Source organism: Bubalus bubalis, chromosome X (genome assembly GCF_019923935.1).
Source record: "Bubalus bubalis isolate 160015118507 breed Murrah chromosome X, NDDB_SH_1, whole genome shotgun sequence".
NCBI classification, from domain to species: domain Eukaryota; kingdom Metazoa; phylum Chordata; class Mammalia; order Artiodactyla; family Bovidae; genus Bubalus; species Bubalus bubalis.
In genome coordinates, this window is record NC_059181.1 from 49311853 (window position 1) to 49336254 (window position 24402).

Genomic DNA, 24402 nt, shown 5'->3' on the forward strand with positions numbered 1-24402 from the left:
ATCCCTTTCCTCAGCATGTGTTAGCCATTATCCCCTTAATAGTGGGTGTGCAGGTGCATGGTCAGAACACTTGCTTTCAAGAAGGTACTGGTAGCAGTTGGCTGCTGGTTGAGGGTCCTGAGCAGGCGGGAGCAGAGATTGGCACCAGGTCACAGGACCCTTGATTTTGGCAGTTTATGCACACTCCTGGGACAGTGAAGGCTGTGACCTGTACTTGCTCACAGGACCCTCAGTGGTGGCAGCATTCCTTGTCACCTCTGGAGTCTGAGATGGCAACAGTGGCTCATTCTCTCCCTATAGTTCATTCAGGCAGTGCCCTGCCACAAAAGAAGCTCCTATGATGGTCCTGCCCATCTCCTCATGTGCTCCTCAACAACAGTACCTTGCATCTCTGGTGGGCCCAGGATTCTTCCCAGACTTCCTCTGTTGTGCTATAGTACCTCCCAGCCACCTCAGGCTATCTTCGAACAGCCAATCCTAGTCCTCTCCCCTCACCTACCCTCTGAAGCCCCAGTCTCACTACCCAGCTTGCCCTGCCCCAACAGACCAGCATCTCAGGCTGGGGAGTGCCAGTCAGCACTAAATCCTCTATGAAGTCTCTCTCTGCTTTGCTGTCCACAAACCTGTTACTGTGCTCTCTTCTGAGGCTCAAAAATACACGCCCCCATACGGACTGACCTCCCCACCAATGAGTGGACTTCCCTGTGTGTAGAAACCTTTCATCTTTCACAGTTCCCTCTCAGGGGCACAGGTGACATTGCAATTTCTTTCTCTTTCATTTTTCTTTTGTCCTACCCATCTACATGGAGATTTTCTTGCCCTTTCAGAGGTCTGAGGTCTTCTGCCAGTATTCAGTAGGTGTTCTGTGAGAGTCGTTTCACATGTAGATGTATTTTTGATGTATCTGTGGGGAGTAGGTGAGTTTCACATCCTACTCCTCCACCTTCTTGATCTACTTCAATGATCACTAAATTGTTAATAGTCACTTTTCTAATTATTATAGGTAAGGTCTGAAAGGTTGTTGTTGAAACACGAAAAGACGCCGGGATTCTTGGCCTCTGGAGGAGAATAATTCAATCCTGGGCCAGAGACAAGGCTTGATCACTCAGAGCTTTTGTGAAATAAAGTTTTATTAAACTATAAAGGAGATAAAGAAAACTTCTGACATAGAAAGCTTATATATATGTGTGTGTGTGTGTATATATATATATATAAAACTAACTAGAAGTTTGTTAATGAAAGGACAGAATGTCTTAAAACTCAGAATGGCACCAGGCCCCCCATCCATAAGATGCATTTTGGGATAATCTTGGCACCAGATGAGTCAACCTGGGCCAGAAAATGATTGACTTGAATCTTGTAGAAGGGCAGATAACCATACAAGTAGTTTCGTTTACATAGATTAGGGCAACAATGTCTGAGTATAGCATACTGGTTTGTCAAGTAGGTTCTGAGCCATTAGGTGGAACCGACTTGAAGACAGAATCTGGGGTAAATGCATAGTACATTACCATAGCTTAAGACAAACATTTCCATAAGAAAAAATGCATTGGTTAACTCCAGGTTTGAGAATAGTTAACTTCAGGTGAAACCAGGTGTCATTATGGCAGCACAGTATTTTAAGAGAAACCTCCTTTTAAATTTGTATAGAGAATGACAAAAAAATATCGCTAGTTTGTTTCCTCCTGCTGCTTAAGAGAGATAAAAATGTCTAACACTTGCCGCCCATTTCCTCCCTTTGGAGACCCCTGGCCTTCCTGCCTGTTACCCTCTCATCCCCCCCTTTTCTTTTAAGAAAATTGTGTTGTCTAGGGAAAAGGGGCATCGTTTTCATTCTGTAACTGCTTCCAAGCTGACAAGGGGCATTGTCACCAAATTGGTGAGGCAACATATTCTCCAAACCCTCATACTGAGGATTTCTGATCCAGGGGCCCCAAGTAGTAGTTGGAAGAAGCTGCATCAGTAGCAGGAGTTTGAGCAACCATTTGTAACTTAAAAGCTTTCATACAACTAGAAGCAAATCCAGTTACAGAGTTAGAGATGCAGGGAGCAAACAGCAAAAGCAAAACAATCAGAATTATTATAATTAAGATAGTTTTCCACCATGGGGAACTAGTTAATGTCTCTCAAAGCGAGGCAATTGAGGCTTCAGGAGTAGCCATATCCCCAATCATCTTGTTCATGTGTTTAGTAAAATGAGTAACATTAGTGCTCATATCAGGTATATATGTATAGCATTGGGTATGAATATGACATAAGTTCCTCCTTGTGCAGCTGTCAGAATATCTAAAGCCAATCTGTTTTATAAAACCACCTTTCTAATTGTGCTTGTTAAGCATTAAGAGCTGAAATAGCTTTTTGAGAATCTTGTAATGTCTGTTGAGTAAAATTAGTCAGAGCATCCACTCATAGCATAACATCTGTAGTTCTCAAAGAGGGAACAAACACTGTAGCCAAATAATCATACCAGTGAAATACAGACCTTGCCCACCGAGTTTTAAGGTGGAGTAAATTAGCAGGCTCTTCTGGAAGCTCTGAAAATATAAAGCCATTTGTAAAGGCTAGATCCAGGGTGCATCTCCCTATCCAACCAAGGGGAAGCCATGCCCATAGGTAAGAGCCACATATCCAATAAGTCCTGTTTGGAGCAAGCCAGCATAACTGAGATATCTAGTCCCAATCAGTGCCTGGCCAGACAAAGGGAGGACCTGAACTGGGGTTGGAAAACACAGGAATGATTACATTGTATATTTTCTGAGGCAAAAATCTCAATTGTTTCCAATCATTGTAATTAAGTTGTTGGCTAACTTCTGGGGATGGCTCTGTTTGTTCCCAGCATATAGGGGCAGTACACATTAGATGTCCTTTTTCAGGAGTTAGCCATATAACCTCATCCCATATTTGATAAACCTCAGGTAAAAAACCATTAGCTCTAGACCTAATTGTCTTATGTGTAGCGAAATAGTCATTAAACAGAGACAGTGTATAATCAAAATTAAAAGTCACGTTATGTCCATTGTTAAAATACAAAGTGTTGCACCCGTCCATCTTAGGGTTGTTAGATGTCATCAGATGAAGAGGCATCACATATGATTGTTCTAGAAGGTATTCACAGACTTGGAGAAAGTCTTTTCCTTGAAGTGGAAATGTCCACCATGGGAAGTCTTTCACTGATGAAGAGGGGAGTGCTCTGGAGACTAAGCAGTTAGACTGATTGTGGAATGCAGTGTAGGAGTGAGCCCAGGACAAGAAGGCATTGTCTGGAGGATCAAACAACAGACTCAGGATTTTTGGAGTCAGCAGAAGTAGGCTCACATAGATTATCAGGCCCATCTGAAAGACATAAAATGAAGTCACTGAATTCTGATCAGGGTGCCATCTCTTAACTCGAGTGTGATGTACACATGAATCAATTCCTGGCACTATGACAGCTGTGGGAGAAGAAAGAATAACCTGGTAAGGGTCTTTCCAGAGGGGCACGAGGGATGGGCCCCCAAACCCCAATGTTTTTATGAGGACCTCGGTTCCTGGCTCAAATAGAGGCTTGTTTGACTCAGAGGCTGGGTCAGGAGTCATCTCCTGGAGTTCTGTTAATGCCTGTTGAAATGCTGAGAGCTGAGTTACATAATTAGTTAATTCCAAGGATTCAGGGTCTATAACAATGTTTGTACGTAAGAAAGGCCATCCATAAATACATTCAAAGGGGGACAGTCCCTCCTTCTGGGGGAAGTTTGAGCCCTCATTAAAGCTATAGGTAGAACTTGAATCCAATTGTCCTGTGTCTCTTGAGTTAATTTGTGCAGATGTCTTTTGATAATGTCATTAGCTTTTTCAACCTTTTCTGAGGATTGGGATCTCCGGGAACAGTGTAAGTGATATTCTATTCCTAGAGCTTCAGATACCCCCTGAGTTACAGCAGCTTTAAAGGTGGAGCCATTGTCATTCTGAAGGCTCCGTGGCAGCCCAAACCTGGAGATAATTTCATGGATTAAAATCTTTATAACCTCCTTAGCCTGCTCACTACAACAGGGAAAAGCCTCAATCCATCCAGTAAACGTATCCACCCAAACTTGTCAGCAAGAATATCCATAAGATTTTGGAATATGAGTAAAATCAATTTCCCAGTTCTCTCCAGGATACTTCCCACTTAGTTGTAATCCAGATTTTGCTAGCTTTTCAGTCTTTGGGTTATTTTTCTGACAAACCTCACACCTTTTGATAATGTTCTTTAATGTTTTCATTCCATTTTTACCTTCAAACAAATGAGAAGCCATCTGGTAAGTACTCTCTGCACCCAAATGAAAACTCTGGTGTAAACCCTTAAGAATTTTCCACTGAGCATTTTCAGGAAGTATTAATTGTCCATCCTCAGACTGTAACCAACCTTTATCAGTAATCTTTGCTCCTCTTTTCTCATATCTTTCTATTTCTTCCTCACTATATTGTTGTTTTTCCTGTTCCACAGGACCTGTCCAGATCAAAGGCCTCTGCAGTGAAGGGGTTTCTTAAAGTGCCGTTTTTCTGGCTTGACAGTCAGCCAACTGATTGCCTTTGGCAACTTTACTCCCATCCCCGCTGTGCCCTTTGCAATGCATAACAGCTACTTCTTTAGGAAAATATATCAGTTAAAGTCTCTGGATCTCTCTGAAATGCTTAAAAGGTTCTCCTGTTGCTGTTTTAAACTTTCTTTCCATAGTGCAGCATGAGCCTGTAAAGTCAAATAAGTATACTTAGAATCAGTGTAGATATTTACTCGCTGCTTTTGCTTAACTCTAGAGCCAGGGTCAGTGCCACAAGCTCCACTAACTAAGCACTGGTTACCTGGGGGGAGAGATTTTGCTTTTAAAACCTGTACAGCATTCACCACGGCATAACCTGCATTATGCTTTCCATCTCAAACAAAAGAAATGCCATTTGTAAATATTTCCATGTCAGGATTGTCTAATGGGGTATCCATTAGATCTTCCCAAGCTGCATAGTTTAAAGTTAGAAATTGGGAGCAATCGAGATCATGTGTTTCATTTTTCTTCTCAGGAAGGAAAGTGGCGGGATTTAAATTTCCACAAACTTTAAGCTTACTGGTCCTTCTAACAACAATGACTGATATTTAAGAAGCCTACTGTTTGTCATCCAAATATTAACCTTAGAATTTAAGATTCCACTCACATCATGAGAAGTCAGTACAGTGAGTTTTCATCCATTAATTATTTTTAAACTTTGGGTGCTAATAAAGCTGCTGCCCCAATTACTCTTAGGCAGTGGGGCCACCCACGTGAAATTACATCTAATTCTCTGCTTAGATAAGCAATAGGTTGCTGGTGAGGCCCTCGGGGTTGTGTCAAAACTCCCAAGGCCATACCTTTTCTTTCAGTGACAAACAAACTAAATTCTGACCCTGTGGGCAAGCTCAAAGTGGAAGCTTGCAGGAGAGAGGTCTGAAGAACCTTAAAAGCCTTTTGAGTATCTGGAGACCAAACCAGTTTGTCAGTTTGGGCCTGCTGAGTTTCAGCTAAAGGTTTATATAAAGGCTGGGTAAGTTCTCCATAACCTGGAATCCAAATGCAACAGTAGCCTGTGATTCCCAAAAATCTTCTCAATTGTCTTAAAGTCATAGGTAGGGGATGATTTAGTATAGGTTTAATTATCTCAGGGCCTATGACCCTAGTCCCTTCTGATATGATTAGGCCTAGATATCTAACAGATTGTTGACAAAGCTGAACTTTTTCTCTTGATTCCTTGTAACTGCAGCCTGCCAGAAAGTTTAAGAAATCTCTGAGGCTCGAGATCAAGCTTCCTCTGTCTCAGCACAGAGTAAAACATCATCTACATATTGTAACACCACTGCTTCAGAGTTATTAAAGTTTTGTAGATCCTGTGACAAAGTTTGTCCAAGTAAGTGAGGACTGTTGCAAAATCCTTGGGGCAAAACTGTCCAGGTTAACTGAGAAGATGGCTGCCTAGGGTCCTCAAAGGCAAATAGAAATTGAGTTTCTCCGCCAAGGGCACTGAATAGAAGGCATCTTTTAAATCAATTACTGAGAAATATTTGGCTCTTTCAGGAATTTCAGATAATAGAATATAAGGATTAGGCACCATGGGGTGTAAAAGAACTACAGCTTCATTTATTATTTGTAAATCTTGAACTAGTCTCCATTTACCATTTGATTTCTTTATACCCAAAATAGGAGTGTTGCATGGATTGTTACAGGGAATTAATAGTCCCTGCTCCTTTAAATTTTTGATAATAGGTTTTAACCCTTCTTTAATCTCAGGTTTCAGTGGATACTGCTTCTTGTGTGGAAATAAGTGCGGGTCTTTGAGCTTGACAACTACAGGAATAGCATTTTGTGCTCGACCCACAGATTTTCCATCAGCCCATACTCTAGAATTTACATTTTGTTCAATTAAAGGAAGAGAAAGGGAGGGCTCCATATTCATGAAAACAGAGGCATGGACCTTGCCCAGTATATCCCTCCCGAAAAGGGGTGAGGGAGACTCTGGCACGATCAGAAACTTGTGTGAAAATAACACAGAATCTCAGTTACAACTTAAAGAATAACTGAAATAATACCTTTTGGCTCATCCAGACAGTCCCATTATGGAAGTGGATCAGGAAGAAAGTGGGCCAAGGATTTCAGTAAGCACAGAATAAGTTGTCCCAGTATCTAAAAGGAAATCGATGGGTTGGCCTCCCACAGTTATTAATGCCTGGGGTTCCTCGGGTGTAATTAGGATGGGAGCTTGTGTGGGGACCCCCAGGCACCTTCAGACCTGATTGCCTTGAGTGTCTGACCTGTGAAACCTACGCCTCTGGGGGCAGTCTCTCTTCCAGTGTGGTCCCTTGCAGATGGGACATGGAGCCGGGGGTGGCTTAGATGCCTGAGGGTATTCCTGCTTGAGGTGCCCTTCCTTTCCACAGTAATAGCAAGCCCATCCCTTTTCACCTGGGTCCCTCTGGACAGTTTTTTTAGACTGTTTAATAACGGTTCTTACAGCCATTGCAAAAGCTTCCATCTGTTCCTTTGTCTTTTTCTGCCTTTCTTTCTTTTCCTCATATTCCCTACCATAATAGACTGGCTGAGCCAGTTGTGACAGATTATTTAAGACTGATTTGGTCCATATGCCCATTTTAATAGCTTATGGTGGATATCTGGATCCGACTGAGTGAGAAATCTAACCTTTAAGATCACTTTTCCCTCTTCACTTTTGGGATCAATCTCAGTGAATCCATGAAGGGCTTCATTCAGTCTATCTAGGAATTTACCAGGAGCTTCCTACTCCTTCTGTTCTGTTTGCCAATTTGCCATAGTTTAAAGGCTTAGCACACGCCTGCCTGAGTCCTTCCAGAATATATCTGACAAAATGACTCTGATCCCATCTTTCTTTTGCTGTGTTGTAATCCCAATCTCATTCTGTAAATGGACCACCTGATTCCCAGTGGGGAGGGTGGCTATCTCATCCTCCCTCTTCCCTACTGATTCATTACCAAGACATTCATCTCCATAAGCAACCACTTTTCCCAAGACACGACTTTTGAGTCGGGAATCAGCATTTGTCCCCAGACACACATATCACATCCTTTCAAGTAAGGACATAAAGCAGAGTAACACCTTTAAAAGCTCTAATATACTTAAGAGACCCTCCAACTGGCCACCATTTGTCATCCTCCAGTGGGTACTACAGCCATGCAGTATCAAATAGGAAGACCAGTGTGTCTTCTTTAAGTCCTGGGGATCAAATCTATCCCAGTTTTCAGGATACAGTTCAAAGGAATGAGGCTGGAATTGTTAGCTCCCACTTGACCTGCTTCTTGAGAAACCTATATGCAGGTCAGGAAGCAACAGTTAGAACTGGACATGGAACAACAGACTGGTTCCAAATAGAAAAAGGTCAAGGCTGTATATTGTCACACTGCTCATTTGACTTCCATGCAGAGTACATCATGAGAAATGCTGGGCTAGAAGAAGCACAAGCTGGAATCAAGATTGCCGGGAGAAATATCAATAACCTCAGATATGCAGATGATACCACCCTTACGGCAGAAAGTGAAGAGGAACTAAAAAGCCTCTTGATGAAAGTGAAAGAGGAGAGTGAAAAAGTTGGCTTAAAGCTCAACATTCAGAAAACGAAGATCATGGCATCTGGTCCCATCACTTCATGGGAAATAGATGGGGAAGCAGTGGAAACAGTGTCAGACTTTATTTTTTTGGGCTCCAAAATCACTGCAGATGGTGATTGTAACCATGAAATTAAAAGACGCTTACTCCTTGGAAGAAAAGTTATGACCAACCTAGTTAGCATATTGAAAAGCAGAGACATTACTTTGCCAACAAAGGTCCGTCTAGTCAAGGCTATGGTTTTTCCAGTGGTCATGTACGGATGTGAGAGTTGGACTATGAAGAAAGCTGAGCGCTGAAGAATCGATGCTTTTGAACTGTGGTGTTGGTTAAGACTCTTGAGAGTCCCTTGGACTGCAAGGAGATCCAACCAGTCCATTCTGAAGGAGATCAGCCCTGGGATTTCTTTGGAAGGAATGATGCTAAAGCTGAAAGTCCAGTACTTTGGCCACCTCATGCGAAGAGTTGACTCATTGGAAAAGACTCTGATGCTGGGAGGGATTGGGGGCAGGAGGAGAAGGGGACGACAGAGGATGAGATGGCTGGATGGCATCACTGACTCGATGGATGTGAGTCTGGGTGAACTCCAGGATTTGGTGATGGACAGGGAGGCCCGGCGTGCTGCGATTCATGGGGTCGCAAAGAGTCGGACACGCCTGAGCGACTGAACTGAACTGACTGATCTGTAAGAGAGAAAAAAAGTGACCAGCGCCCTCTTTCTACTGGAGGCATCCCTCCCTGCTCTAGATGGGTGTATAGACAGACTTTACACCCAAGCTTTTCCTTCCTGGTCAGACTTAGTCTGCCCCTTACGGATGCAGGCGTCATACTCGTCCCTCCCAGTTCTACCAACAAGAAGTGGTGGGGATGCACCAGGGTTAGACCTGATGGCATCTCTGACTGACGTCCAGCTCCTCACCATTAAAACCTTGCTTGCTTCTGATGCCACTCGGGGTGCAATCAGTGTAACCTTCCAGAATGCCTCCCAGGCTAAGACCACTGAGGGAAACATTCGTCACCTAAGTGCCTGTGCACGACCCTGAGTATATTTCTGACCACAATAAGACCGGTACAAACATAAAAGTGAAATGTTCCTTCCAAGTGTCACCACACCAGTATAAGAGCCTCCTCTGATCCACTAAGAGCCAGCATTATCAAAGTGAAAAAAAAAAAAAAAAAAAAAAAACATTGTAATTCCAATCTGAGTAACCTTTAACCTCAGAGATGCTCTTGGAGCTGGAGCTCCATCTAATTTCCGAACTTTCAATTCCTAGCAAGGCTAGATGCTTCCTGACTACCAATCTAAGTTTGGGCCATAAGTAACAGTACATAGTAACAGCATAGATCACAAGTCCCTTGAAAGTCTATGATCTGACAGTTTAGGTTAGTACTTCTAATTCCCAAGGAGTTATGAAATGGTCAAAGAGACCAAAAAGTTTGACCAAGAAAGGAGAGTTTGGTCCACACACTTTGCCCATTTCTGGTCGGTCCCAGAAGGAGATGTTGAGTGCCTCTTGGCATTGGCAGGTCGGTATAAACCCCCAACAAGTTTCTGCCATAAGCCGTATGAGATCACTGTGGAACCGCAGAGCAGGGCTCCTTACTTCCTTCATGCAGGGTGTGTCATTCATTCACACAAGCACACTGTAGAGTTAGTAAAGTGCAGCAGAAAACGTGTTTGCTAGGAGAACAAAGAACTAGAGCTCCAAGCATCCTTACTTTGTCCTGAAGGATACCCGACAAGCCCCCAAGATGAAAGGTTGTTGTTGAAACACAAAAAGATGCCAGGATTCTTGGCCTCCAGAGGAGAAGAATTCAATCTGGGGCCAGGGAGCTTTTGTGTAATAAAGTTTTATTAAAGTATAAAGGAGATAAAGAAAGCTTCTGACATAGGCATCAGAAGGGTGCAGAAAGAGTACCCCCTTGCTAGTCTTCAGCTGGATATTATACAGTCACTAGCTATTTGTTAATGAAAGAGAGGAATATCTTAAAACTCAGAATGGCACCAGGCCCCTCATCCATAAGATGTATTTTGGGATAATCTTGGCACCAGATGAGTCATCTGAAGCCTGAAAATGATTGACTTGAATCTTGTAGAAGAGCAGATTAACATACAAGTAGTTTTGTTTACATAGATTAGGGGAACAATGTCTGAGTATAGCATACTGGTTTGTCAAGTAGGTTCTGAGCCATTAGGTGGAACCAACTTGAAGACAGAATCTGGGGTAAATGCATAGTACATTACCATAGCTTAAGACAAACATTTCTATAAGAAAAATGCATTGGTTAACTCCAGGTTTGAGAATAGTTAACTTCAGGTGAAACCAGGTGTCATTATGGCAGCACAGTATTTTAAGAGAAACCTCCTTTTAAATTTGTATAGAGAAGGACAAAAAATATTGCTAGTTTGTTTCCTCCTGCCGCTTAAGAGAGATAAAAATGTCTAACACTTGCAGCCCATATCCTCCCTTTGGAGACCCCTGGCCTTCCTGCCTGTTACCCTCTCAGGTCCAAATGCTCAACCCATCATCAAAGCTGATCTGTTTGATAGTAAAAGCAATCTTTTTTCAAAAATATCAATATATCTATTAAAATGTTGCATCTGAATTGTAAAATCTATAAGCCTTACATGTTCTGTTTCTCTGAAGTGCTCAGGACCATCTTGGGATCCATGAACACAATCACAGGTTGCAGCAAGTTGTCTATAATAATTTCATCTTCATGTATTTTTATTCTAATAATATAGCTTTATAAACTCACATTCTGGATCATCTGGTTGACCACCTCACAAACCAATACTTCCATCAATTTTGAAATCTGTTTTATATATGTTATTTTAATTATATATTTCAGTATGTTAATAGTAGAATAAGATTAGAATGGCAGTGAAGTGATTATGTAAATGACATAGTCTCACCAAGGGAAGACTAAATGTCATCATAGCTGGCTATACAAGTAATAGTGCCACAATAGCTGGAATAGAAAAATACAGTGAGAAAATAGAGCTTCAGTGGTACAGTGGTACAGGGATTAACATTCAAAGTAACATGCTCCATAATAGTCAGTAATATATTCATCTTGCAAATGGTAAATTATTTGTAAACAAAAATAACATTGTTATTTTGAATTTTACTAACTGTGCAGCGTTTATTTAAGTTAGAAATATATCTGGTTTATAGTTTTGGAACTAAAAGCATAAAGAATTTGTGTATAGTTTCATGTTTGTACATCCTTAAATACCATTATAATAAAAATAATTTAAGTCAACTGTGGTGTTATAATATTTTTTTTTTAATTTAAGAGGGTCCAGATATTATTGATGTTTGGGAGACATTGCACTTGGAGGTCTGAAAGTCACATGGAAGTGTTTGAAAAAAAAAAAAGTTTTGACATAACCTAGATAGGCCTTTGGGTTTCAAACAGTAACTGTGATACTGACTTAAATTTTTTAGAAAATATGAGTGTGTGCAATAGAAAATTCTAGACTTGTGAACAGGATTCTTCAAATATTTCTACCTCATGGACAAATCAAGTGATGTGTATGACTGTAATTGTGTGCTTAAAAGCAATTTCAAGGTCCACAACATTTCCCACCAAACTCTTCCCTTCATTTAACAACTATTTACTGAGATCACTACTACATATTAGGCATTGGCTAACCATGAGCATATAGTGGTGAATAAAAGATTCATACTGCTCTCATGGAATACACATTAAATAAGTAATTACACAAATACACACTTCCAAGTTATAATCAGTGTATCAAGATAAGACAAATCAGTACCTTGTTTCTCTGGCAGGCTCAGGATTCTTCCTGACACTAAGTTAGTTGCACAGTCATGTCCGACTCTTTGTGATCCCATGGACTGTAGCCTACCAGGCTCCTCTGTCCTTGGAATTCTCCAGACAAGAGTACTGGAGTGGATTGCCATTTCCTTCTCCACCTGGACACTAAAGATATATTTAAAGTGAAATATAAATGATGAGAAGGAGATAGGTAAAAAATGAGGAAGAACATTTCAAAAAAGAACATACAATTAATGAAAAGATTTCAAAGCATGTATAAACTGGTATAATTTTACTCCACCTGGACACTAAGGATATATTTAAAGTGAGATATGAATGATGAGAAGGAGATAGGTAAAAAATGAGGAAGAACATTTCAAAAAGAACATACAGTTAATGAAAAGATTTCAAAGAATGTATAAACTGGTATAATTTTAAATGGCAATAAGGTCCTAGGGGAGGGGAGTAGTGAGTAAAATGTTAAGAAGTTTGGATATTTTTCTAAAGAGGAGCAGAAGCTAGTGATAGGTTTTAAGTATGGGGTGATGACATCCAGTTGGCATTTTTAAATGATTAGTCTGCTGTTGGAAAAATAGAGTGGATCAAGGATAGGGCTAGGATACCAAAGATAAAGGCAAAAATTAATGGACAAAGATTAATTAAGATGTATCCTTGAGGTATAGCTAACAAGATGTATACAATCACAATGAAACAATTATACTAATCCAAATTGAAAATTATTTTGCAAAACAACTATGTGGGCTCTTGAAAAATGTTAATATTATGAAAGACAATAAAATTCAGGTGATGCTATTTTATATTAAAGGAAAATAAAGAAATACCACAGCCTTGCAACTAGATCTGGGATGAACAAAACAGAGTAAGAGATACAAATCCAGGCTGCCTTTGAGCAGAGCCACAGAAGCCTACACAGGTGGCACACAGGTCTTCTGTGAGTGCACAGATCTCATTTGCTTAAGCAATAATTTCCCTGAAGTAGGGCACCTACTCAGGAAGTGAAGCCTGATTGAATCCAACATGCAGGGCTTCCACTCCAACAACTGGGGAGCTGGCCTCACCATGACAGTACTGCAATGGCCATGAAGCAGAGAAGTCCCACCACACAACCTACACAGGCATTAGATTCCTCAACACCAACCACACCCCCTATCAAGATGATAATGGTCAGCATTTCATGAGGAAAGTTGTGACTGGCATCCATATCAAAACCAGCCCTCACACCAAAAACATTGGACACACACAGTGTACACAGGAATATTCCCACATAAAAACGTCCCTTGAAGACCACAATAGGTAACCATTTCTCCAAATATTAGAACAGAGAAAGTTAAGTAAAATGAAAAGGCAGAGTAGTTATTCCCAATTAGAAGAGTAAAAGAAATCCCCTGAAAGGACAAATACTGAAACAGTGCTCACCAGTCTACTGGACCCCAAGTTCAAAAAGTGGTAATAAAAATGCTAACTGAATTAAGAAAGATTATTGATATAAATGCAGATCACTGTAGCAAGGAGCAAGAAACAAGAAATAGGAGCCAAACTATACATAATTTAATTTCAGAGGTAAAAATCAATCTAGAAACAATGAATAGCTGACTAAATTACACAAAAGAGAAAATAAGTGATCTGAAAGAATAGTGGAAATCACAGAATCAGAAGAGCGACAGCTGCTGCTGCTGATAAGTCGCTTCAGTCGTGTCCGACTCTGTGCGACCCCATAGACGGAAGCCCACCAGGCTTCCCCGTCCCTGGGATTCTCCAGGCAAGAACACTGGAGTGGGTTGCCATTTCCTTCTCCAATGCATGAAAGTGAAAAGTGAAAGGGAAGTCGCTCAGTCGTGTCCGACTCTTAGTGACCCCATGGACTACAGCCTACCAGGCTCCTCCATCCATGGGATTTTCCAGGCAAGAGTACTGGAGTGGGGTGCCATTGCCTTCTCCAAAAGAGCGACAGAATGCCAAGCAAAAAACGAGTGTAAGAAATGAGATCTCTGGGATAATATTAAATATGCATAATAGGTGTTCCAGAAGGAGAAGAGAGAAAGAAGTGAGCTGAAAATGTGTTTGAACAAATTATGGTTATGAGATACAAGAGACTCAGAGAGTCCCTCCAAAATTAACCCAAACAGACTCAACCAAGACTTATAATTAAAATGGAAAAATTTAAAGAAAGGATACTAAACTCAGTAAGAGAGGGAGAAATCAACATGGTGAAATAGGAGGATGTGGAATTTGTCTCTCCTCACAAGTACATCAATAACACATCTACAAGTGGAATAGTTCTCACAGAGCACCTGCTAAATATTAGTGGAAGACCTTATGGAAGAAAGAGAAGAGGAATTAAAAAGCCTCCTGATGAAGATGAAAAAGAAGAGTGAAAAAGTTGGCTTAAAACTCAACATTCATAAAACGAAGATCATGGCGTCTGGTCCCATCACTTAACGGGAAATAGATGGGGAAATAGTGGAAACAGTGTCAGACTTTATTTTTCTGGGCTCCAAAATCACTGCAGATGGTGACTGCAGCCATGAAATTAAAAGACGCTTACTCCTTGGAAGAAAAGTTATGACCAACCTAGATAGCATATTGAAAAGCAGAGACATTATTTTGCCAACAAAGGTTCGTCTAGTCAAGGCTGTGGTTTTTCCAGTGGTCATGTACGGATGTGAGAGTTGGACTATGAAGAAAGCCGAGCGCCAAAGAATTGATGCTTTTGAACTGTGGTGTTGGAGAAGACTCTTGAGAGTCCCTTGGACTGCAAGGAGATCCAACCTGTCCATTCTGAAGGAGATCAGCCCTGGGATTTCTTTGGAAGGAATGACGCTAAAGCTGAAACTCCAGTACTTTGGCCATCTCATGCGAAGAGTTGACTCGTTGGAAAAGACTCTGATGCTGGGAGGGATTGAGGGCAGGAGGAGAAGGGGACGACAGAGGATGAGATGGCTGGATGGCATCACTGACTCGATGGACATGAGTCTGGGTGAACTCCGGGAGTTGGTGATGGACAGGGAGGCCTAGCGTGCTGCGCTTCATGGGGTCGCAAAGAGTAGGACACGGCTGAGCGACTGAACTGACTGATTGACTGACTTGTATATCTAAAAGGACAAGAAAAATCCCCTCACAACCAGGCAGGGTGAAAGAAAGAAAAGAAGAATCAAAAAAGGGACTAGAAAACTTGGAAAGAGCTAAAGGTGAGGAGAAAAACTCAGAAAAACCCCTCTCATGGTGGGGAAATCAACTGGGACAGAAAGCGATCTTCAGGGAATTGAAAGGGAACACAGTGGATGGTCCGTGGAAGGCAGGACAAAAAAAAAAAAAAGAAAAGAAAAGAAAACTGTGCATGTGGTCCATGGCAAAGACTGGCACACCCCAGCCAGAGTCATGTGTCTCTTGCTGCAGATGGGGGCTAGCTGCTGGAAAGTGGGATTTGGAGCACAGAACCAGGGTGGAAACAGCTGTTGGTTCCAAAAAGACAACTGGAAGGGATAGGAGTAAGGAGCTCTATAACCAGTAATATTTGCAAAAGGAACCTGGGACACCACAGAAGAAAGTGGTCATTGTTGAATAGTGTGCAATGGGTGGGGTTGCCATTGCAACCCCCTTCCCCGCCTGCCCACTTCTGCTTCTGTTGGCACTCGGAGGGGCACCCATCTGAGCAAGCTTGTCCATCCTTCAAACCAAGGACTCCTCTGCCCCCATAGGCTCTAGGGTCTGAGTATTGCCCATGAAAAAGCCTCCTCAGGAATCAGTCTCGGGCACTCCTGCCTGAGATGGGACTTTGCTAATACTGACAGGGGCTGAGTGCCAAAGTGTGGGGTTAGGAGAGTGGATCTGAGGAGAAGACCACTGCTTGCTCTTAATATACAACAGAGAGGACCAGAATTAGGGCTCCATGGCCAGGAATTCCCCTAGAGGAAGTGGAGTCTGGCTAGGAAATAAGGTGACATTGTTTAATGGTGTACAAGGGATGGTGCCACTCCCACCCTCACACACCAGCTCTTGACTTCATAAGCACTGGGAAGAACTACCAGAGGGAGCACCCCTCTGTCTTTTGAAACTTCCTGTTTGCCTCCACAGCTTCAGGCACTTGGTGGACACCCCAGTTTTGACCACTGTACCCATATTCAGCCTGAGTGAGCAAATGTGCCTCATTCAGACCCACTTTGACCCCCTCTGCCCAAGGCAGGGAACAGATGCTAGAGGGTGGCACACATGCAAAGATGGAGTCAAAATCAAAGCTAAGTCCCTGGGTGGTATGACTGAGGAAGAGGAATAGAAATCTCTCTACATAGCTGCATGAACTGTGGCTTAAATTTCTGTGATCATGACTCTGCTACCCCATGGATTGTAGCCCTCCAGGCTTCTCTGTCCATGGGATTCTCCAGGCAAAAATACTGGAGTAGGTAGCTGTTCCCTTCTCTAGGGGATCTTTCCAACCCAAGGATTGAACCCAGGTCTCCCACATTGAAGGTAGATTCTTTGCCATCTGAGCCACCAGGGAAGACCAAAGGTATGAGGAACCATCATAAAACAGAAATACAGAAACTCAAAAAAGAGATAGGAAGGTAACAGGAAGATGTGAAATAGAATCTGAAAAAAAAATTTTTCTGTGATTAGTTTGCTAAATCCTGTGTCTGTGGAATATCTGAATATATAACAAGTGTTGCCAAATCTGAGACAGGTCTAGCTTTAGTAGCAGTGGAAGTTGGGGAAGTAGTACACACAGGAAATGGGCCAGGCCAAAGTCTGAGCTACTTCCCAGTGTCCACAGCAGGTCCAGAGACCTACCCAATGTTTTTGTCTTTATTATTTATTATTTTTAAAAGGTTTTCTTAATGTATATTTTGTATTTTTCTATTTTATTTACTTTTTAGTTATTTTCCTGTTTTTGATCTTTGCTTTGTTTTTAAATCATTTTTATGACTTTGTTTTCTATTTTCTTTGCTTTTCTTAGTTTGCTTTCTGGTTTTGATTTGCAATTTTTGCTTTTGTTAATTTAGTCTTCATTGACTGTTTTCATTTTTAAATTCTTTGATTTGCTTCTTTCTTTGGTTATTTTTTGCTTTCTTTGTTTTATGTTTGTTTCATGTTTGTTTCTTTGTTTTTGTTTATTTGTTTTTGTTTTGTCATTTGTCTTGTGCTTGATTTGTAAGTTTGGGTGATGTGTGTGCATTGTTGTTGCTGTTTGGTTTTATTTTTGCTATTTGTCTTTAGTTTTCTACATTTGTTTCCTTTTTCTTTTTTCCTCTTTATTCTCTGGTCATGCTGCACAGCTTATGGGCACTTGGTTACCTGACCAGGGATCAATCCTGGGCCTCCAGGATGGGAGCACTGAGTCCAGGGTATTGGACCATCAGAGACTTCCTGGGGTCAGGAAATATTAATTGGTATGTGCTCTCCCATTGGAATTCATCTTGACACTAAAACCTGGCTCCACACAACTGCCTGTAGGCTCCAGTGTTGGACACCTCACTGTCAAATAACCAGAAAGACAGGAACACAGTCCCACCCATTAGCAGACATGCTGCTTAAAACATACTAAGCTCACTGACACTCCCAAAACACACCACCTGATATGGTCCTGAGCATCAGAGGGGCAAGACACAATTGCACCCACTAGAGGGCAGACACCAGTCTCTACCATGAGGAAGTTGATACAAGCCCCTGAACCAAACTCAACCACCAGAGGAAAAACACAAGAAGTAAGAGGAACTATAATCCTACAGTCTGCAGAAAGGAGACCTAAAGAGAATAAGCTAGACAAAATGAGATGATAAATATGTTGGAGACAAAGGAGCAAGGTAAAAACTCAGAAGGTCAAATAAATGAAGATGAAATAGGTGGTCTACCTAAAAAATAATTCAGAGTAATGTTAGTAAAGATGATCCAAGATCTCAGAAATGGAATGAAGGCACAGATCCAGAAAATAAAAGAATGTTTAACAATAATCTAGAAGAACTAAACAACAGTAAGTGAAGAACACAATAACTGAAATGAAAAGTACACTAGAAGGAATCAATTACAGAATACATGAGATAGAAGAATGGATAAGTGAGCTGGAAGACAGAATGGTGGAAATAATGAAAAAAGAATGAAAAGAAATTAAGACAGTCTCAGAAATCCCTGGGACAACACTAAATGCACCAACATTTGAATTATTGCAGTCCCAGAAGAAGACGAGCAAAAGAAACTGTCTGAGAAAATATTTGAAGAGATTATAGTCTAAAACTCCCTTAGGAGGAAAATAGTCCTCCTAAAAGAAAATAGTCACCAAAGTCCAGGAAGTACAGAGAGCCCAACACAGAATAAATCCTAGGAGAAACATACTGAGACATATATCAATCAAACTAACAAAAATTTAATACAAAGAAAAATATTACAATCAGCAAAGGAAAAACAATGAATAATATACAACTGAATCTCCATAAGGTTATCAGTTGATTTTTCAAAGAAAAATCTCTACAGGCAAGAAGAGTGTCAGCATATATTTCAAGTGATAAAAGGGGAAAACCTACAACCAAGATTACTCTACCCAGCAAGGATCTCATTTAAATTTGATAGAGAAATCAATAGCTTTAAAGACAAGCAAAATCTAAGAGATTCAAGACCACCAAATCAGTTTTACAAAAATTCTAAGGTAACATTTCTAGGCAAAAAATATAAGAGAAAAAAAATCTAAAAAACACCCCCCCCCAAATTAACAAAATGGTAATAGTAACATACATATTGATAATTAAATTTAAAAGATATAAACACTCCAACAAAAAGACACAGACTGGCTGAATGGATGCAAAAACAAGACCCCTATTTCTGCTGTCTACAAGAGACCTACTTCAGACCTAGGGACACATACAGATTGAAAATGAAAGGCTGGAAAAAGATATTCCATGCAAATGAAAATCAAAAGAATGCTGCAGTAACAAAACACATATCAGACAAAATAAATTTTAAGCAATGTTACAAGAGACAATGAAGGACACTACATAATGATCAAAGGATCAATCCAAGAATAAGATATACCAATTATAAATACTTATGCGCCCAACAAAGGAGCACCTTCATACATCAGACAAATGCTAAAAGCCATAAAAGGGGAAAACAACAGTAACACTATAATAGTGGGGGACTTTAACACTCCATTTATACCAATAGATAGGTCATTAAGACAGAAAATTAATAAGGAAGCACAAGTCTTAAATGACACAATAGACCAAACAGACAATTGATATTTTTTTCCAAGGAAAAAAAGATATTTATTCACTCCTCTGATGTTACTCAAGGCAGAATTTTTTTGCTGCTTTTCTTTTTTGTTTTTAAAATTAATTTATATTCCATCTGAAAGCATCTGAATACACTTTGTTTTCAAGTGCATATGGAACATTCTAGAGGATAGAACACATGTTGGGTCAGAAATCAAGCTTTGGTAAATTTAAGAAAATTTAAAACATATCAAGCATCTTTTATGAGCACAACACTATGATATTAGAAATCAATTAAAGGAAACACAAATGTAAAAAAACACAAACACATGGAGGCTAATCAATATGCTACCAAAAAGTGAAGAGATCACTGAATAAATCAAAGAGGAAATTTTAAAAAATACCTAGAAAAAAATGACAATGAAAATTTGATGATCCAAACCTATGAAATGCAGCAAAAGTAGTTCTAAGAGGGAAACTTGCAGCAATAAAATTCTACCTCAGGAAACAAGAAAAATCTCAGATAAACACCCTAACATTAAACCTAAAGCAACTGTGGAAAGAACAACAAAACACACAAAATTTAGTAGACGAAAAGAAATATAATGATCAGAGAAGAAATTTAAAAAAAATACAAAGGAAATGATAGAAAAGATCAAAGAAACTAAAAGTGGGTTCTTTGAAAAGATTAAAAAAAATTGATAAACATTTAGCCAGACTCATCAAGAAAAAAGGGAGACAATTCAACTCAATAAAGTTAGAAATAAAAGAGAATTACAACTGACTCCACAAAAATATGAGGTAAAGGAGACTACTACAAGCAACTATATGCTAATAAACTGTACAGCCTGGGAGTAATGGACAAATTCTTAGAAAAAGAGCAACCTTCCAAGAATGAAACAGGAATAAGTAGAAAATATTGACAGACTAATCACAAGTAATGAAATTGAAACTGTGACAAAAAATCTTCCAACAAACAAGGCAAATGCTATTCAACGTTTAGGCAAAAGCTAACAGCTATCCTTATTAAACTCTTTCAAAAAATTCCAGAGGGAGGAACACCCCCCCAAGGTCACTCTACAAGGCTGCCTTCACCCTTATACTGAAACCAAAGGTACCACACACAAAAATTGCAGACAATATCTGATGAACATTGACTCAAAAATCCTCGATATAATACTGGCAAACAAAATTCAATAACATATTATGAGGATCATACACGATGCTTAGGTGAGATTTATCCCTGAAATGCAGGATTTTTTAATATATACAAATCAAAGTGATGTATGATATTAACAATTTGAAGAACAAAAGCCATATGATCATTTCAATACATGCATAAAATTTCTGATAAAATTCAATACCCATTTATGATATAAAAAAAAAAAAACTCTTCAGAAAGTGGTCATAGACAGAGCATACCTCCACATAATAAAGGCCATATACAACAAACCCACAACGACTATCATTCTCAATGGTGAAAAGCAGAAAGCATTTTCTCAAAGATAAAAAGCAATACAAATGTGTCCACTCTCAACACTATTATTCAATATAATTTTGTAAGTTTCAGCCATGGCAATCAGAGAACTAAAAGCAATTCAAACTGGGAACAAAAAAAGAAGTAAAACTATCACTGTTTTCAGATACATAGAAAAGCCTAAAGATGCCACCAGAAAACTACTGCAGTTAATCAATGAATGTAATAAAGTTACAGGTACAAAATTAATATGCAGAAATCCCTTACATTCTTATGCATTAATAATGAAAGTTCAGAAAGAGAAATTAAGGAAATAATCCCATTTAACTTGCAGCAAAAAGAATAAAATCCCTGGGAATAAGCCTACTTAGGAGAAGGCAATGGCACCCCACTCCAGTACTCTTGCTTGGAAAATCCCATGGACGGAGGATCCTGTTAGGCTGCAATCTATGGGGTCGCTAAGAGTCCGACACGACTGAGCGACTTCACTTTCACTTTTTACTTTCATGCATTAGAGAAGGAAATGGCAACCCACTCCAGTGTTCTTGCCTGGAGAATCCCAGGGACGGGGAGCCTGGTGGGCAGCCCTCTATGGGGTCGCACAGAGTCGGACACGACTGAAGTGACTTAGCATAGCATAGCATAGCAAGGAAGCAGAAGACCTATACACAGAAAACTAAAAGATGCTAAGGAAAGAAAAGATGACAGAAACAGATGGAGAGACACCATGTTCTTGGACTGAAAAAATCAATAGTGTGAAAATGACTCTATTTCCCAAAGCAATCTACAGATTCAATGTAATGCCTATCAAATTACCAATGGCTTTTTTCAAAGAACCAGAACAAAAAATTTTATAATCTGTATGGAAACAAAAAGACCCCATATAGCCAAATCTTGAGAAAGACAAATAGAGCTGGAGGACTCAGGGTCTCTGACTTCAAAATATACTACAAAGTTACAGTAATCAAGAAAGTATGGTAATGGTACAGGAACAGAATATAGATCAAACTACATAGAAGGCCCAGAGATAACCCACACACCTATTGCCAACTAATCTGTGACAAAGTAGGCAAGAATATACAATGGAGAAAAGACAGTCTTTTCAATATGTGGTGCTGGGAAAACTGGACAACTACATGTAAAAGAATAAAATTATAACATCCCCTAACACCACAAAAAAAACTTAACTCGAGCTGGATTAAAGACCTAAATGTAAGGTCAGATATTATCAAATTCCTAGAGAAAAATATAGATGGAACACTCTCTGACACAAATCATAACAAGATCTTTTTTTCAAGCCACTGCTTACAGTAAAATAAAAACAAAACCCCCCAAATCTGACCTAATTAAACTTAAAAGCTTTTGCAAAGCAAAGAAAACCATAACAAAATGAAAAGACAACCCTCAAAATGGGAAAAAAATATTTTGAGATGAAGCAATGAAGAAAGGATTAATCTCCAAAATGTAAAGACAGCTAATGGAGTTAAATAAGAAAAAAAACAAACAACCCAACCAAAAATGGGCAGAATACCTAAATAGACATTTCTCCAAAGATGTACAGATGGCTAACAAACATGATAAAATGCTCAACATCACTAATTATTAGAGAAATGCAAACCAAATCTATAATGAGGTATCACCTCACAATTGCCAGAATCAGTTCAGTTCAGTTCAGTCACTCAGTAGTGCCTGACTCTTTCTGACCCCATGGACTGCAGCACGCCAGGCTTCCCTCCATCATCAACTCCTGAAGCCTACTCAAACTCATGCCCATTGATTCAGTGATGCCATCAAACCATCTCATCCTCTGGTGTCCCCTTCTCCTCCTGCCTTCAATCTTTCCCAGAAACAGGGTCTTTTCAAAAGATTCACTTCTCATCAGGTGGCCAAAGTATTGGAGGTTCAGCTTCAGCATCAGTCCTTTCAATGGATACTCAGGATTGATCTCCTTTAGGGAGATCTCTTGAAGAATTTTCCACAGTTTGTTGTGATCCACACAGTCAAAGAATTAGAATAGACAATAAAGCAGAAGTAGATGTTTTTCTGGAACTCTCCTGCATTTTTGATGATCCAACGGATATTGGCAATTTGATATCTGGTTCTTCTGACTTTTCTAAATCCAACTTGAACATCTGGAACTTCACGGTTCACATATTATTGAAGCCTAGCTTGGAGAATTTTGAGCATTACTTTGCTAGTGTGTGGGATGAGTGCAATTGGGTGGTAGTTTAAGCATTCTTTGGCATTGATTTTCTTAGGGATTGGAATGAAAACTGACCTTCTCCAGTCCTATGGCCACTACTGAGTTTTCCTAATTTGATGGCATATTGAGTGCATATATGATAGATAGAGTGATAGATGAACTATGGAATGAGGTTCGTGACATTGTACAGGAGATCAGATATGACTATCATATAGTCATATCTGATAGAGTGCCTGATGAACTATGGAATGAGGTTTGTGACATTGTACATGAGACAGTGATCAAGACCATGCCCATGGAAAAGAAATGCAAAAAAGCAAAATGGCTGTCTGGGGAGGCCTTACAAATAGCTATGAAAAGAAGAGAAGAGAAAAGCAAAGGAGAAAAGGAAAGATATAAACATCTGAATGCAAAGTTCCAAAGAATAGCAAGAAGAGATAAGAAAGCCTTCTTCAGCGATCAATGCAAAGAAATAGAAGAAAACAATAGAACGGGAAAGACTAGAGATCTCTTCAAGAAAATCAGAGATACCAAAGGAGCATTTCATGCAAAGATGGGCTCGATAAAGGACAGAAATGGTATGGACCTAAAGAAGCAGAAGATATTAAGAAGAGATGGCAAGAATGCACAGAAGAACTGTACAAAAAAGAGCTTCATGACCCAGATAATCACGATGGTGTGGCTGCTGACCTAGAGCCAGACATCTTGGAATGTGAGGTCAAGTGGGCCTTAGAAAGCATCACTACGAACAAAGCTAGTGGAGGTGATGGAATTCCAGTTGAGCTATTCCAAATCCTGAAAGATGATGCTGTGCAAGTGCTGCACTCAATATGCCAACAAATTTGGAAAACTCAGCAGTGGCCACAGGACTGGAAAAGGTCAGTTTTCATTCCAATCCAAAAGAAAGGCAATGCCAAAGAATGCTCAAACTACCACACTATTGCACTCATCTCACATGCTAGTAAAGTAATGCTCAAAATTCTCCAAGCCAGGCTTAAGCAATATGTGAACCGTGAACTTCCTGATGTTCAAGATGGTTTTAGAAAAGGCAGAGGAACCAGAGATCAAATTGCCAACATCCGCTGGATCATGGAAAAAGCAGGAGAGTTCCAGAGAGCATCTATTTCTGCTTTATTGACTACGGCAAAGCCTTTGACTGTGTGGATCACAATCAACTATGGAAAATTCTGAAAGAGATGGGAATACCAGACCACCTGATCTGCCTCTTGAGAAATCTGTATGCAGGTCAGGAAGCAACAGTTAGAACTGGACATGGAACAACAGACTGGTTCCAAATAGGAAAAGGAGTACATCAAGGCTGTATATTGTCACCCTGCTTATTTACCTTATATGCAGAGTACATCATGAGAAATGCTGGACTGGAAGAAACACAAGCTGGAATCAAGATTGCTGGGAGAAATATCAATAACCTCAGATATGCAGATGACACCACCCTTATGGCAGAAAGTGAAGAGGAACTCAAAAGCCTCTTGATGAAAGTGAAAGCGGAGAGTGAAAAAGTTGACTTAAAGCTCAACATTCAGAAAACGAAGATCATGGCATCTGGTCCCATCACTTCATGGCAAATAGATGGGGAAGCAG

General features: G+C 40.1%; 1 protein-coding gene across 1 annotated transcript in view; it reads right to left on the reverse strand.

Annotated features, from left to right (window-relative positions):
* Positions 1 to 13125, reverse strand: part of LOC123331684 — a 112872-nt gene extending 99747 nt beyond the window's left edge. Inside the window, exon 1 of the mRNA XM_044936471.1 lies at positions 12983 to 13125. Within this exon, the coding sequence (XP_044792406.1) occupies positions 12983 to 13125 (143 nt within the window). The remainder of the gene's footprint in view (positions 1 to 12982) is intronic.
* Between the last annotated feature and the right edge of the window lie 11277 nt (positions 13126 to 24402).